Raw genomic sequence first — 15298 nt, 5'->3', positions numbered from 1 at the left:
TCAGCGCGGTCCCGGGCGCCCTCCGGCTGCCGACGGGCAGCGTGGGGGTCGTGCTGTGAGGGAGGGGAGGAGGCCCGATGTTGTTTGATGTCCGTTAGCCGTTAAACGGTGACGGTTGAGCAGGGCGGCTGTGAAAAAAAAAAAAACTATGGCTTTTTTGCACACACTTTCTTGTGCACACACATGTTCAACTACCAAATGGGAAGGGGTAGACCTCACAGCAGAGGTTGTGGAGATCGTAGGAGAAAATTACTTCAACCCACTTGTGCGCTGTTGGCTAAAAAGTCTTCTGCTTTTGTTTTCCCTGCCGGCCCCGCTCTGTCCCCAGGCGTGTAAGCATCTGACCTGGCTGGATACTAAACCTACCATCTTATTTTTCCAAAGCTTGTTTGTTGGGATTTTTTTAAAAATTTTTTCAGTTCACTATGTGAACTCTAGTGCCAGCACTGGGAGTTCAAAATGCCTGGAAAGTAAGACCATCTATTCCTACAGCAGCTTTCAGTTAAATTGTCCCCATGGGTTTTATTTGTTACTAAACGTGTGAATAGAAATGTGTTAAACGTATTAACATAAACATATTAAAAATATTAACATAAACATACTAAACAGGGAACGGTGCCAGGAGACCTAATCTCACTGTGATCTCTGATGTGTAGGTGTCAAGTAATAGATGATTGTATCTGAAACAATAGTCTGAGCATGGAGAGAAGACTGGGAAAGGGGTGCAATCAAATATGTTTTATTGCACCTTATTTTTGTATTCTCCCCTTTATGTGCTAGGTTCATCATAACTTTTTTTTCTGCTGGAACAGGTTACTTAAATACTAACGAGGATGAGCAGCCCCTTAAATACAAATATGGGAATAATGTGTACACCTGTTTGTATATGAAATTCAGGCTAATATAATTAAGCATGCAATTAAGAAAAAAGATTATCCTATACTGCTTGATGGTCAAACAGTTCCTATGGAAGCTGGTTTTATTACTTAGGTCTCAGATTATCAACATTATCTCAAGAATTTTGAAAAAAAAATTGTTTTCAGGTTGTTTTAGTGACTAGAACATAATTCTTTAATTTTGTTGCTGAATTCTTTAATAAATATTTCAGAAACGGTGAGGGATGGAATTCTTTTGCTTTAGGCACAACCTGTAGCATTTAGAAGCAGTGCTTGTTCAGCTCAATTGCTTTGAGAAGGAACGTTGTGAATCAATAGCTGTGCCTTTGCTATGGCCATTTGCTATTGTGAGCAGACAGAATTTTTCAAAGTGGCACAAGTATGTTCCTCTTTGAGCGGACAGAGCAAAAGGAAATGCGTAATCTGCAATATACACCCCTCAGGTTTATGCGAGTCCTTGTTCTGCAGCTGATCCTACCATAACAAATCCCTTTTGCTCCCAGCTGGTTATGATTCTGCATTTCTGAATCTTGTTGATAACTTTTCTGCCCCAGACTGACCTACTTGGTTGTCGGTTTCATGGATTTTTATCTTGGTCTTCACTTTGAGATCTCTTTGAAGGAAGAATTGTTTTCTGTATGCTTGTGGATCACTGGCAACGATCTGTTTTGTGTGAGCTTTAATCTAAACGTTAAGTAATAATTTTATTATTGCTTTAACATGTGTTTGTTGTGTATAGTTCTTTAGTGTTTACAGGGGAACAAGCAACAAATCTAAATACTTTGTTTCTTCTTAATAGCCTCTGGGATAAAGTTAGGTGTCAAACCACAACCACAGAGTGATGTATGCCTCTCTACTTTAGACAGAAGTGAATTAGCATTTAATCAGGTTGTTCTTTTACTTATCTTCCCTAGCATAAAGTGCTATATGCAAGAAACACTCCACAGGGCGTTAATAACCCAGATTGGGTCTGTAATACTGATTTTATACATATAGTGTAGCTTTGCATGCCGCAAGGACGCAATATGCACTTTTGCTGCCAGATTTCCCCCTTGGGCCAGATCTGGACTATCAGAACTGGTCACAAGAGGAGTTTTGAAAGTGTGTTGTCTGTAGTAATGAGCTGTCCTGGGATAAACTGTGATTCTGACATAAGGCTTCTTTCCACTACAGTAATCCCATTGTGGAGTTGTCCCAAAAGAATATTTCTGTATCCCTGATTATGTGCACATTGTTTGCTGATAGAGAAGATTTTACTTTTTCATTTTTTAAGGTATAATTTAATACACAAATGTTAGAGTTTACTGATGCAGAAACATGGAGAGGAAAAGGAAATGACTCATGCTTAGTACTCTTGGGGAAAAGGACATTTTAAAAAACTTGTTAGCTGAGATTATTCTGTCATTGTGGTATGAGATAGAACTTCATGTATATCTTTATGCATGCAAGATGAGTTCTGATTTATATTGATTCCTTTTTAAATGCTAAAAGTCGGTTTTTAGAACCAGACGTTCAGATCCTTACTGTCTACAACATGTTATACTGTGTGGGAGATGCAGGAATAGAATAATCATCTCATTCCTGAATGACATACTCGGCTGAGAACTCTTTGTTATATGTGGAATGGTAGGATTCCCTTCCTGCTCCTTCGTGCCTCATTTTCAGTGTGTTTACATTGGAATTCATTTGCCAATGTTTGCACTGAATTTCATATGCCATTGCTGTTATCTAAAGTGAACTTTATGTGATGTCTGAAGACTGTATTTTTTTTTATGCTTTAAGTATCCTTTTTTCCCACCTAATTGCATTGACTTAGAACTGAACAAGACCATAAGTTATTAAATACAAAAGGCTGAACTCCCTTTTTTTGGTGTTCCACATAAAGCATTGAAGTATTTTTGCTGATATGTTTACAAGGAAGAGGAGCAGCATTCTTAAGGGAGTTATATGTCAACATTTACTTGCTGATAATTAGAGAAATGTATGCTTAGTATACTGCTTGTGTATAATGTCTCTTAGCTGTTTATATCAAAAACTGAGACCCAGTGTGTTATTTTAAATACATTACAGATGGGCTGGAAAATGTACAGCAAAAAAAAATCTTTAAAGAGAATAAGAAAAAGACACAACAGAGAGAAGAGCCATGTCCTGCAGATTCGGTAGACTCTCTGATGGCAGAAATGCCATTTGTCGACACGGATATTGAAGATGAATTTGTTAGTAAGTATATTAAAACAGAAATAGTGTGGAAGCATAGACACATCATGTACTCGGTTCATAGTCCTGCATGTTGGTATGTGCAAGTGGGCTGTGCACATGGAACAGGGTCTCCCTGCAAACAGGATCCTGTCCAGAGCCTCTCATATTGGTACGCAGTCCTGCAAATACTTGAGCATATTAAAAATTTACAATTTTGTGATCCATTGCAGCAATGAGTAGCAATGAATAAAGACATCTTGTATGTCAATTCACATTACTGCATATGAGCTTCACAAGTGATGGCTTTTATGGGCTGTCTTTTAATGTGTGTATTCCCAGCATGGGGCTAGAAGTGCACCTCTAATGGGACAGAGGATGTCTGCAGCCTGGTCAGCTTATGGGTATGTATCAGGCCACGTGGTGGGAGAGGGTCTGCAAAGGCTTGAGGAAATAAGCTGGGAGAAAAATGATTTATGGTGCAAAGGAAGAATTGAGGACATGCGCTTTTCTTTTGCTATGTTGGAAGGTGTCTTCAGGAAAGGAGGAGGTAGAGAGTAGATCTGGCTTGGATTAAATTTTCTTCTGGGCTGGGTTAGGTCCTTGAAATATAGGTTGGTCAGTCCTAGTCTAATACAACCTTTTCCTTTAATAATCCTATGTATTATTGTGTTTTATATTTCAAAATGTAGCATGCATGGGATTTTTGAAACTTAGTGTCGGCCCTTTTGCTCTAAAGTCATGTCCATGTTCGAGTGTAGACAATTAGCAGGCCTCACTGCAGTGTGAGTTGGCTAAATGGAACACAGTAGTTGGAAGCTGTGTGTCTATGCCTGCTTAGAGGTGTAAGCTGTTAGTTCAAGTATGGTACTCCACATGTGTGACTACATTCATTCAGGATGGAATAGGATCCCAATCAGACAGTTCAGAGCGTGGAGAGATCAGGTGACTGGAAAGACATGGTCCAGTCAGTTGACTAAAGTCCAGATCCTGTCGGCATGATATTAGGTGTTTCTTTGTTTTGATTTGTCTGTATGCTGAAAATATTTTTTTTTTCTCTTCAGTGCATGAAACTTCTGAAATAAATATAAAAAAGAAAAGAAAGAGGACTACTGGAAGGGAAATTGAAGAAGGCAGTGAGAGAAAGAAGAAAAAGAAAAAACAGTATCAGCCAAATTATTTCATTTCTCTTCCAATTACTAATCCAAAGGTGATTCTTTATTATGATAATTTGGTATAACCAGAATGACTTCAAAAGTTGCATATGTTTATAAGAACAACAATGTTTGATCTTGAGCAAAATAATTTTTTTGCAGGTACTTTTAAAGGAACATTAGCAACCTATTCAAAGACTAACTTTATTTTATGTAGTATTTGTGTGAGTAAAATTGCTTGTCTGGAATAGACCAGAGGAAAAATATTTGTCTTTTCATTCAGTGTGTCAGTCTTATGGATTTCACATTATTTTGAGTGAAGCTGGCTTAAATTTCCCCCCTGTTCTGTTCCAGTATTGCTTATTTTGTCATTCACATAGAGTAAGGAGGAGAGACATTCCTATTTAATTTAATAAGAAAATCCCTAGCAATATGTTTAGCTCTCTTTAGAAAAAGAAATTTAAATTTGGATCTGTTGCTATTTTAGCTAGGCAGTTTGTAGTTTAACATTTTCCAGTAAAATTGATCATCTTGTTTAAAATTTGACCAACCTGTTGTTTTAGTGAGATGTTGATCAGATGGATTCAAGAAGTGCAGAGAGATCTTGTATTTTCTTGTAGTTAGCATGTGTTGTTTCATTTAGACAGTGAATGAGAATGATTTCTTACATACTGTGGGATGTCTCTGGTACAGTTTTGATACCTTTTGTGTCTGCAAAGAAGGAAAGTAGGTGCATTATGTCTGAAAAGTTAAACTCAACAGTTTACCACCATTTTTTAATATCAGGAGCTATCACAGGTGAATATTAATTCATCCCACCGCTGTACTATCTGTTCTCTGAGAAAGTCAAAGGTTAAGAGAATCGGAAATGAAAATAAACCTAAGTAGGTTTGAAAATTACAGTGTGGTCTTTGAGTCTTCAAAACATACTATGTGAAGAAGAGATTGTAGAGGCTGGTTTTATAAGATCTGGGATAGCCTGACACAAATATTGTGGGAGATCTTTTGTGCTATCTTACTCTGAAATATCTTTTCTTCCTGTCTTTTCCATGATTTAACAAGTGTGAGAATAACGTAGGGTTTATATAATCTGGTAATTGAGAATTCCTGCCCATGATTGTTATTACATTGAAGGGCTGGTTGAGTGGAAAAGTCTTAACTATGCATGCTTTTTTATATGTCATGTATTTAGTCTTACATCATTTACAGAGGTAAAGGAACAATTATATTAAATCTCAGAGCATTTGGGAATTCCAGGACTTTGCTAGAAAGTTTTGTTTATACTTGTCTTAGCTGTATAGTTGTTCTGAAAGTAGAAAATACACATTGGAATTTGTATAGGCAACATTAGCCAAAATTTAGACTTAAGACACCTGGTTTCTTGATAGCCAGAGGGAATCTGGTAATTACTGATAGTATTTCAGTTAGTAATGATGAGAGACCTTTCTTTTTTTGAGGATCTGATTTTATTCCAGTGAAGTGTTTTAGGCAGTAGGCATTTCATCATATTTTATGTAATATTTTAAACTTAACACAGAGAACCATTTTGTAATGAGAGATATTTCTGGAACATTTAATGAAGTGTTTCTCTTGGAAATGAAACCATTTCCTTGTTTTCATTTTAGTTATGTTTTGAATCTTCAGAAATAAAATACGGTGTTCCATTAATTTTGAATTCATATTGAACTTTGCATTATTACTTGTGCAAAAATAGTTAAGTGGATGATTATCATTGTATCCTTTTCTCATAATTTTTCTCAAAGTTATGTTTTATCTGATGTGTTATCACTTGGTAGGTTAGTCTTTCAGGGTCCTCCAGTATTGATTATAATTATAATTAATCTGTTAAGTCTTTAAAGCTTACAGTCTTTATATTCACTTACTAGCAGTATCCTTGCAATAAGCAAAACTAAGGTATTTTATTACTCTTCAGAATAACATATTCCAATGGGAATGGGAGAGGGGACCTTGAAATCAGTATTTGCGGCCTTATTTTGGAGCACTTTTTAAAATGATCTGAGGGGGTAACTGTTGAATATGATCTGCCTTCAGACATTTCTTTTAGGTAAGTTAAGAAATCTTGAGTTAAAAGAAATAGTCAGTATGATAGCAGTTGAAATGTAAGGTAATATAAATAGCAAGTTAAATAGCAATTTAAAGTTTTTACTTATGCAGTGGATCATAACTAGTTATACAGAGATGTAGGAAGAGTCCTGGTTCACTTAATCAAAAATCAGCGCACGAAACTGTTAATTGCACCTTAGATTTATTGAAGAAAACAGGATTAATGTGAAGTTATATTATACATTGTGATGGCACAGCTATGCTACAGCTGTTGTGTTACGTTTTGATCATGTAAGTTCTGGGCAAACATATTAAAAATAAATTCTTGAAATTCACAAAAATCTACTTGAAAACTTTTTTTTTTCTTCTTTCCAAATAGTGTTGATTGTGTAGAATGTTGTCACTTTACCCAGAGAGGGATAATGTGCTTAGTCTTCTTTCTATTTTGCCTCTATCAAAAAAGGAGGTTCATTTCATACCGACCATCCTGGTGGGTTCAGAATAGCTTGTCTGTGTAACTGCTAACTGGCCATCTTTGGAATTAACCCTGTTCCAAAAGGTATGTTATTCATTAGGTTTTTAGCTTGGTTTCCTAATGGAGTTTATACAGGTGTGAGCCTGCCTATCTGTTTGCCTTGTTATAACCCCATTGGGTTTTTGTGGGTTTTCAACCTGCTATGGGTTTTCGACCTGTTGTTCAAATTTGGATTTAAAAATTGACATCTTGGAGGTGCTAATGTCCTACAGTTTTTGTGAAATTTGTGCTACGTAAAAGAGAGCGCCTTGAAAGAACATGCTTGTGTTGAAGACTGTAGTGTGAGTATGTCAGTTACCTATTTTTTCAGTCCTGCCAGCTGATGAATGAGTATCTGTGTGTTTGTTAGCCACTCAACCCTTTGTAACTGAAAAACAGCCACAGCATGTATTGCTTCTTGCCCAAGCCAGAACTGAACTATATGAGGGAGCTGCAGGTAGTTTAGGACATGAGCAGCAAAGACTCGGAAGTACCACTGGAGGAAACTGTATGGCCCAGGAGATGTGGGGTTCTGGCTGCTAATCTGAATGCTGAATAACACTGATCTTCTTCACAGCTAGGATGGCCTTACTGCTATGATAACACAGTTCCACACCTGTCTTCTATATTCTGAAGGGCTTATACGCTTACTTTTTTTTTCTTTACCAGCTCTCAGGTGCAAGTTAAATTTAGAAGCAATAGTTGAAAAAGGAATAAAATTGTAATTCATATGATAGGTGGTTTCATTTTTGCGATTTTTTTTTTCTTTACAGAGATAACTGCATTTGCTTTAGTTTATAAACTTAAATAATTATGCAGTCGATACAGTGTAATTATCAGGGATTATGTTTACCAGTTTTTTGCTTAAATGTGAATTAAATTTCTCCTACATCTGAGGTAATAAAAGGGTTATTTATCCAAGATAAGATCCGGTCTGACATACGAAGGAAGATGGTCTTATTATATATGATTTATGATCAAATGGCAAATGTTGGTGCGATTTTCTTCATATGTCTTGCACTACCTAAGACACTTGCGGTTTTGTAGATGCTATATCACCTTTTTCTGGCAAATGGCTTTTACCTTCCTTCCTCCTCCTCACCCTCCCTAGACTTGGTTCCTTTCAGTTATAATATTGTTTTATTTACATGGCACTACTAGATATCTATGGTACATTAGGTAAAACTCCTGCATGGTGAAACTCATCTTAAGAAATTTGGTCAGAAAAATGCTGACCAATCCCATTAGATTGTGTTTTTTCAGGAAGTTTAAGTGTTCCTTACGATTAACAGTACCAAAATATATAAAGGCTTTTTTTTTTAACCTAAGAGCTACTTGTACTTATGTTATAGAAGTCAATATGTACAATATATTTGTGAAGCATTCACCACTGAGTTTAAAATTAAAAAAAAATCAGATTTGATCAGATTTCTTTTAGACTTTATACACCGAAGCTGATTTGTCTGTAATGTCTTTGCTTACCATGCTTTAGTAACTCATTTTGTCACATGTTCAAGGTTATTAGATTTTATATAATTTCCACTAACATATTCAAGAATATTTTTGTTTGCTCTTTTTAAATCACTACAGTACAACTATCATAATTGCAAGCACAGTAAACGTTTTGGATACAATTCATAAAGCATAAAGTATAACCATAGAAGTAATTTTCAATGAATAAAATGCAATTCAAATATTTTTAAAGAAAAAGACTGAATAAATTAGAATTGTATAGATGTTGTATGGAAATTCATTAAAATATGTTTGAAGAGAGTATATAAATTGTATCTGTCTATTGGACAGTATAATCAGAATTGTAAATTGGATATCTCTACAAATAACTTACTGAATATTGCTGTTTCGTATGTGTCCGGTCCTGCAAAGATGTCTGTCTTTTTCCAGACACTTCTCTGCACATAGCAACATACAAGTTTAGCAAAGCAGGCAGGCAAAGTCCTTGAAGAAGCCTTTTTATTTGGATTGCCGGCACTGCAAAACTGGATGATCTTAAACAGCTCCAGGAATTTGTCATACTTATGGAAGCAAACTCCTATTAAGATGTGATGGGGAGTGTCCAGTGATTTATTAATCACTCCATTTGTACCCACTTTGGGTTAACTCGGGTCAATTAGCACAGCTTTGTCAGAGGATAAAACTTTCTTCTGCTAGAATGGTTTTTACATAAACGTTTGATTTCAGCTTGTGTGCTTTCTTGTTCGCTTGCATGATGGGATACAGTAATTGTAATGACTAACTGTTGTTTCTGTGTCTGTCTTTCTTCCCAGATTACTGGCGGTATTCAGGCTGTCCAAGATGCAATAATACAAAAAGATCAAAGGCTTTCCAAAGCAATGGTTCACTCTGGCTCATTGCATGTCACCATGTTAGTGATGCATTTATCCAATGAAGAAGAAATTAGCATGTAGGTATTTGGTGTTAAATTAAGTATATACAGAGTTCATAAAAAGACTAGAAGGGGTAGCTGGTGCTTACTTTGTGTCAGCCCTAAATTACTAGGGTTACTGACCATTTAATTCATATTCTTATAATGATAATCTGATTATTAGCCATTTTCATAACTTATGTCATGAGCTCTGAAGAAAGTATGCTTTTTTCCCTTGCATTTTTCATACTGTGTGCTGAACTTGCATGCACAAATCTCATGTTTGCTAAAGCAATTATTTTAAAACAATGTTTTGATATAGGGGACACTGAACAGATTAACAGGGGAATTTTCAGAATTTCATAGCTGTTATAAGTAGTAACTGTCACTGAAAGACTTTAATGAAATAAACCTTAGCTCCAAGCAAATGCTTCATGCAGTTACTGGTTTTTTTTAATGTCCCTAAATGAATTTATTATACTCAAATTTTAAGTACGCTAAAAGAGAGGTAGCTATAAGGCCTTATCAAAAGTATAATTTTTATGTTGCTTCAGCGATGCATCTGATTTTTTTTGATTATATAAAAAGTAGCAAAGTTGTGGAAAGGCGTATGTATTATACAATGATGTCATGTGTCTAAGCGACTACTTGCTTTATAAAAATTCAGTTTTCTGGTGTTTTTTACGGTTCATCACATGCTGTACTGCAGTCTGACAAGCGTGCTTTAAAGTACAAGTTCAATGGTTAATATGAAGATGTTCAGACTTTTAAGTCTGTCTATACAGCTGTAATTCGTGAATGTTCAGAATAATAATTTGTGTTCTAGCTGTAATTTTGACTTGAAATGAAAACATACATTGTACTTTCTTAACTGTTTCTATTTAGATATATGCCCAATGGTCTGCATATGTGATGTCTCTATATTCACGCATTAAAATTGCAGAATTGAGATTGTAAACATTTTGGTAACTGTAACAGAGTATTATGTAAAATGCTGGTAAATGGCCTACCGGCATTATTTGAACATCTGGGAATCCTCCATTGCCTGTGTGTCAATTTTGTAGTGAATTGCTAATGAATCAAAATTCATCAGATCCTTATAATTCTGTGAAGGAGAAGCCACACAGTTTCATCTCCCCCAAATGAGTTCTTTCAGGGGCCCTCTGTCAAATATGTTACATATTACTGGTTTTCTTTACAGTGTTAGCAGGCTTGCGGTCCATGTACTGAATTATGTAGATCAAATAATGAATAAGTGCAGTGAGACATTGCTTTGGTTATGGTAATACAGATAAAAAAAAAAAGTCTAATAAGTGGGTATTGAATAATTTTTCACGCCACTAGATTTGGCTGTTAAAGTGCAGATTGCGCATAAGAAAGTGAGAATCCAAGATAGAATGTAGGAACAATTTGGTAGTCAAGGGCATGCTTCTACTAAGTAGAAGTATTTTGGCTAAAAACATTTAACACACCTAAAAATAATGAGAGATCAGTATGTCTAAATCAATTGCTCTGCTTTTTTTTTCCATACTTATTTCCTTGAATGCTATGTCCTTGAGGCCTCTACACTCTTGCCTCTCCTGCGAGGATGCGAGTCTGTCAGCATCCTTGTCTCCAATGGTCTGATCTAAAGGGAGAGAAACAGCCAGGAACAGAGAATAGAAAGGAAAGCAAAGGATGCTATCTCTGCTGGACTCCCTTTCCTCTCCATGCGACTTTTGTCTCCTGGAGTAGGCACACCAGCTTCCTCCTGCCCTAGTTGGTTGAGAAAATTGTGGTAGCACCTGAAAGTCGGTGAGAGCAACCACCAATTATGTGCAAGATTTTTTTTAAAAAAAAAAAAGGCTTGAAGTATGAACTTTTTAAAAAGGGAATGTGAGAGGATATCACAAAGGCAAATATGCCTCCTCATGAATATTTTTTAGAGTCCTAAACTATATATCAAAAAAAATATTCCCATACTCAGTAAATTCTGCTACTCCTTCAGTTCCTTTTCAGCTCTCACTGTCTGACTGCCACTCAAGCGTGTACTTATGGAGTTCTTCTCTGCCTCTCCCAGCAGAACTCCAGGCACCCAGGAGCTGTCCTCTAGTCAGCAGCAGCTTCCCCAGTGATTCACCCCTTCCCTGGCCAGATGCCTCCTACAGGTATCTAGCTCAGCTATCCTCAGGTATTCTAGATTGCATTTTCTATTATATGGGATTATTTTTTTTTTCATAACTGATGTTTTCTGTTTAATCTTTTGTGAGAATTTGAAAAGGAAAAAATTGAATTTTCCTTTCTGTGCTTCACCAATTTTTGATGCCAGGTTAATGGAAAGAAACCAAGATCCAGGCTGGCAAAAGAACATGTGTGTAATGTAGGGCGATAGTAATTCCTTAAACAAAGTGCAGCTAGTCAACTGGTCATCTGAGAGTTCACAGATTCTTAGGTTTGGATCCATTAAGTTACTTAGATATCTACAGTTTTTCTACTGTGTTTGCACAATAGTGCCTCTGTCTATACAAGGCGAATACGAACAAAATGTGTTCAACGCTATTTGAAGTCAAAACGCGTGATAAGAATGTGCTAAACATAACATTCAATTCAGCACAAAGCCCTTTGTATGGTATTTTAGTACATACAGCTTTCACCCTGAAAATGGAAGATCTGTATTCTAAGGCTGCTCTTTCTAAGAGAACCCAGACCTGCAATTCCCATGCGAGTTTCCTAGCTGATTGGCTGTGGTCTAGCCTTCATGAATGCACTTTACATCTCTTTGTAGGACTATATGAAATCATGAATGTCAGATTTTAAAAACTGTAAAGCAAGCAAAGTCCTGATAGCACTCCCTTCAAGCAAAGGAGTTCTAGTCCATGCTAACTGTATGCATAGTCATGGGATCAGGTACTAGAAATCAGGATGCCTGCCTTGGCAGTAAATGCCTTCATTACCAGACTGTAGTGTCACGTTCTTCTTGCTTGTTATCTGCCAAAGACTCTGTGAATCTAACCTTTTTATTATAAATATGATATCTGAAAGGTTTCAGTTTGGCTTTTTTTGCAAGGTTGTTTTTTCTAACAAGTAATCAAAATCAACAATTCAGAAATTTCTCAAAAGAAACTACATCAATTTGAAGTGCTATAATATTTACATTACAACAATATAGAAAACAACAGGCACTGCTTCTATAATCCTACTTTGTATACACTTAAAATATGCTGCTTAATTTTTTTTTTCTTTTCCCCCACTTTGGAGCAAAATGCTTGTAAAATTTTTTGTTATCCCTGTGGGTTAGGTGCACTGAGTGTAACTATTTGGCATCGTAAATACTACTTGGTATGGAGTAACAAGAAAATACCACTGTTGTGTTCATTGCTATTGACTTCAGTGGAAATGTTTGTCCTTGTGCATTATTCTTACAAAGCAATTGTTAGCTGTTAAAAAATGATAAAGAGAATATGAAAATACAAATTATGCTAGAGTGAGATGACAACAGTTTTTCTAAATATTTTAGTGTTTACAAGATTATATATAAAAGTAGAACTGAACTTTCAATGGCACAGTGCTAAACTGAAAACACACTGCACTGATTGAATTGACCTTTCATAGGCCTCATCAGGTAGAGTTGAGCTGGTGAGTTCTGCAGCACACCCTACAGTATGGAAGTACAAATCTTTCTTCAGTTGGGGAACAGACTCGGTACACCTGTTCTCAGATGCAAAAAATCCTGAGATGGGTTTTAGTTATGTGCATGATTCAGTACTTCAAAGCCAGTGTGTATTTGACACAGTGTATTTGAAATACCTGTACTTGTTCTGGAGCAATTTTCAGGTTCATGTTGGTAAATAAATCTACAGATGATTACCTGTGAAGTACTCTGACAAGTATAATCAGTATTAGATGGTGTTTTTGAAGGGTCTTGAAGTATAGCATATATGGAAGACACAGGAACAGGCGTGTCTAATGGTGATAAAAGAGTAGGTAAGTGGCAGAGACTATGCTCAAAGAAAAAGATCTTTACCAAGGAATGAGTAGTGGCATTGTTGTTTGAAGTAGTTATATAGGACCTAAAATACTTCTAGGTTGTAGATTAAAGCTGCATAAAAACACAGGAGAACCATATCAGTCAAGGATTTTTTTTGTCATGTGATAAACCTTACGTATTTCTTAACCTGGCCTAGGTTTCAATTAAATACATAGTTCTCATCAAGAGACCATCTTGTTGAACACAATGGAAATGTGTGTAGAGTTGTTTGTAATTGTCCAGGCTTCAAGAATATAATTTAGCCTACTTAAGAAATCACGGTGATGGCTTTCATGCAGCTAGGATAGAAAAAGTAAAATAAACTCTTTTGAGAGTTTTTAACCTGTCACTGCCATCTAGCGTTTATAAAGTCAACATCGGTTTCGTAAAAAGTTTACATTCATTTTCATTGAATAGAATTAAAAACTCTGAGCATGTGGGAGATTTTTTTAGAAGACACTGAGAATGTTTATACAGGTTTTGTTTAGCATGTGAATGACTTCAAGTGCAGGTCAAATATTACATGGTAATCATACATGCACTTAATATGATTAATTAAAATGATTATTAAACGGTTACTGGGTTTGCTTCTGTTTCTTAAGTTACTTGTAGATTATGTGTGCATGCTACTTATCTCTTAAAGAAAGTTAGCATCAATTTAGATAGTACTTCTTTTAATAACAGTTCCTAATGAGCCTAATAGTAATTTCCATAGAATTTTATCATTATATATAGATATAAAGTCACTAACCTCTGTTTAGAATATTAAGTAATACTCTGTAGTAACTTTGAATAAAGCAGAATCTTAGAGTGTTCATCTGAGCTATCAGGAGATGAAAAAAATAAATTAAGAATGGAAAACCAAATGCTTCCGAGTAAACATCTTATTTAAATGGGATGCACATAATAGAGACACTATCATCTTAATATTTAGTCACCTTGAGGACTGAGATAACTCTTTTGAGGAATTATACCTGCTGCTAGGTCCGCTTTGTTATTTCTGTGGTTTTGCAGCAGGGTATATAACCAATTTACCTTTATGAAATGGTAATAATAATACTGACTGTATTGATAGGAAGCAGTACCTGAGTAGATAACAAATTGATACTAATAAAGCTTTGTGAGATTTTTGATAGAATGATTAATGCAATGTAAACAGTATAAATATATTTGACTTTCACAATCATATTTTCTTTCCTCTTGACAGAGCAGTTGGTGCTCTTTCAGACAGCAAGGACTTTGTAGAAGACTTCCTGAAAGGAAAAACTGTGGATTTGTCTTTTCAAGGAATTGATCACTTCAAAAATGAAGTTGGATTTGTGAAGTTGGCAGAAAATGACCACACAACTATGCTTACGGAAATAGCAGGTACAACTTGTCAATCTAGTTTAAGTACTTTAAAGACTTTTTGACAACCTAGATGAGAATGGAGCACAAAGATAAGTTGGTGCTAATTCACTCAACATTAATTTACCTTTAACAACTGCAAAGGCTACATGACAAATTTCCCAGCATAGTTCAAAAGGATATTAATTAATTACAGACAGTACTGTTCTCTGATATATGTTTATTTAGCATATGTAAAAAATGTAGTGCAGGTTTGTAGGTAGATACAAAGGCTCCATTCTACCTTGTTTTGGTCCAAGTAGTGTATGCTGTTTCTCAGCTGACATTTATACCCCTTTCAATTTGTATATTCATACTTACTGACTTAAAGAACTGTATCTTTAATGCATCTTACCTGATTTGCAAAGTTACGTAGTTCTGTCCTTTGTGTTCATGCTGAGCACAGCACTGAGAGACAGTGACATTCTTTCCTCGTCTGGGGAGTCTTTTAAGTTTTGTGTTTTCCGTATGTTATACATATCACTCTTGAATCTCAGTGAATTAACTGTAACTTACCACTCCCACATACATAAGTGCATATATGCACACACATATATATGTATATCTATATTTATGTATTTTATACATAAACTTTCATTTATGTATGAAGTAAAATCTGGGCTTTCTCTGCACTCCTGGAGCATAAGGGGAATGCAGGAGAAGGACATGACTCATCTGCCAGAGGAATGGAGTTGGATT

The 15298-nt window shown here is 35.8% G+C and overlaps 1 protein-coding gene across 1 annotated transcript; it reads left to right on the top strand.

Annotated features, from left to right (window-relative positions):
• Positions 1 to 2966: 2966 nt before the first annotated feature.
• LOC104628248 (A-kinase anchor protein 7 isoform gamma-like) lies at positions 2967 to 14581 on the top strand (the record flags this gene model as incomplete). The annotated part of the gene is made up of 4 exons (XM_010296767.1): positions 2967 to 3116; positions 4157 to 4302; positions 9110 to 9246; positions 14421 to 14581. Coding segments are annotated over 4 exons (594 nt in total), but the record flags the coding sequence as incomplete, so codon positions are not given.
• Between the last annotated feature and the right edge of the window lie 717 nt (positions 14582 to 15298).

This window comes from Phaethon lepturus, unplaced genomic scaffold (genome assembly GCF_000687285.1).
Source record: "Phaethon lepturus isolate BGI_N335 unplaced genomic scaffold, ASM68728v1 scaffold14251, whole genome shotgun sequence".
NCBI classification, from domain to species: Eukaryota; Metazoa; Chordata; class Aves; order Phaethontiformes; family Phaethontidae; genus Phaethon; species Phaethon lepturus.
This window is presented reverse-complemented; position numbering and strand designations above follow the sequence as displayed.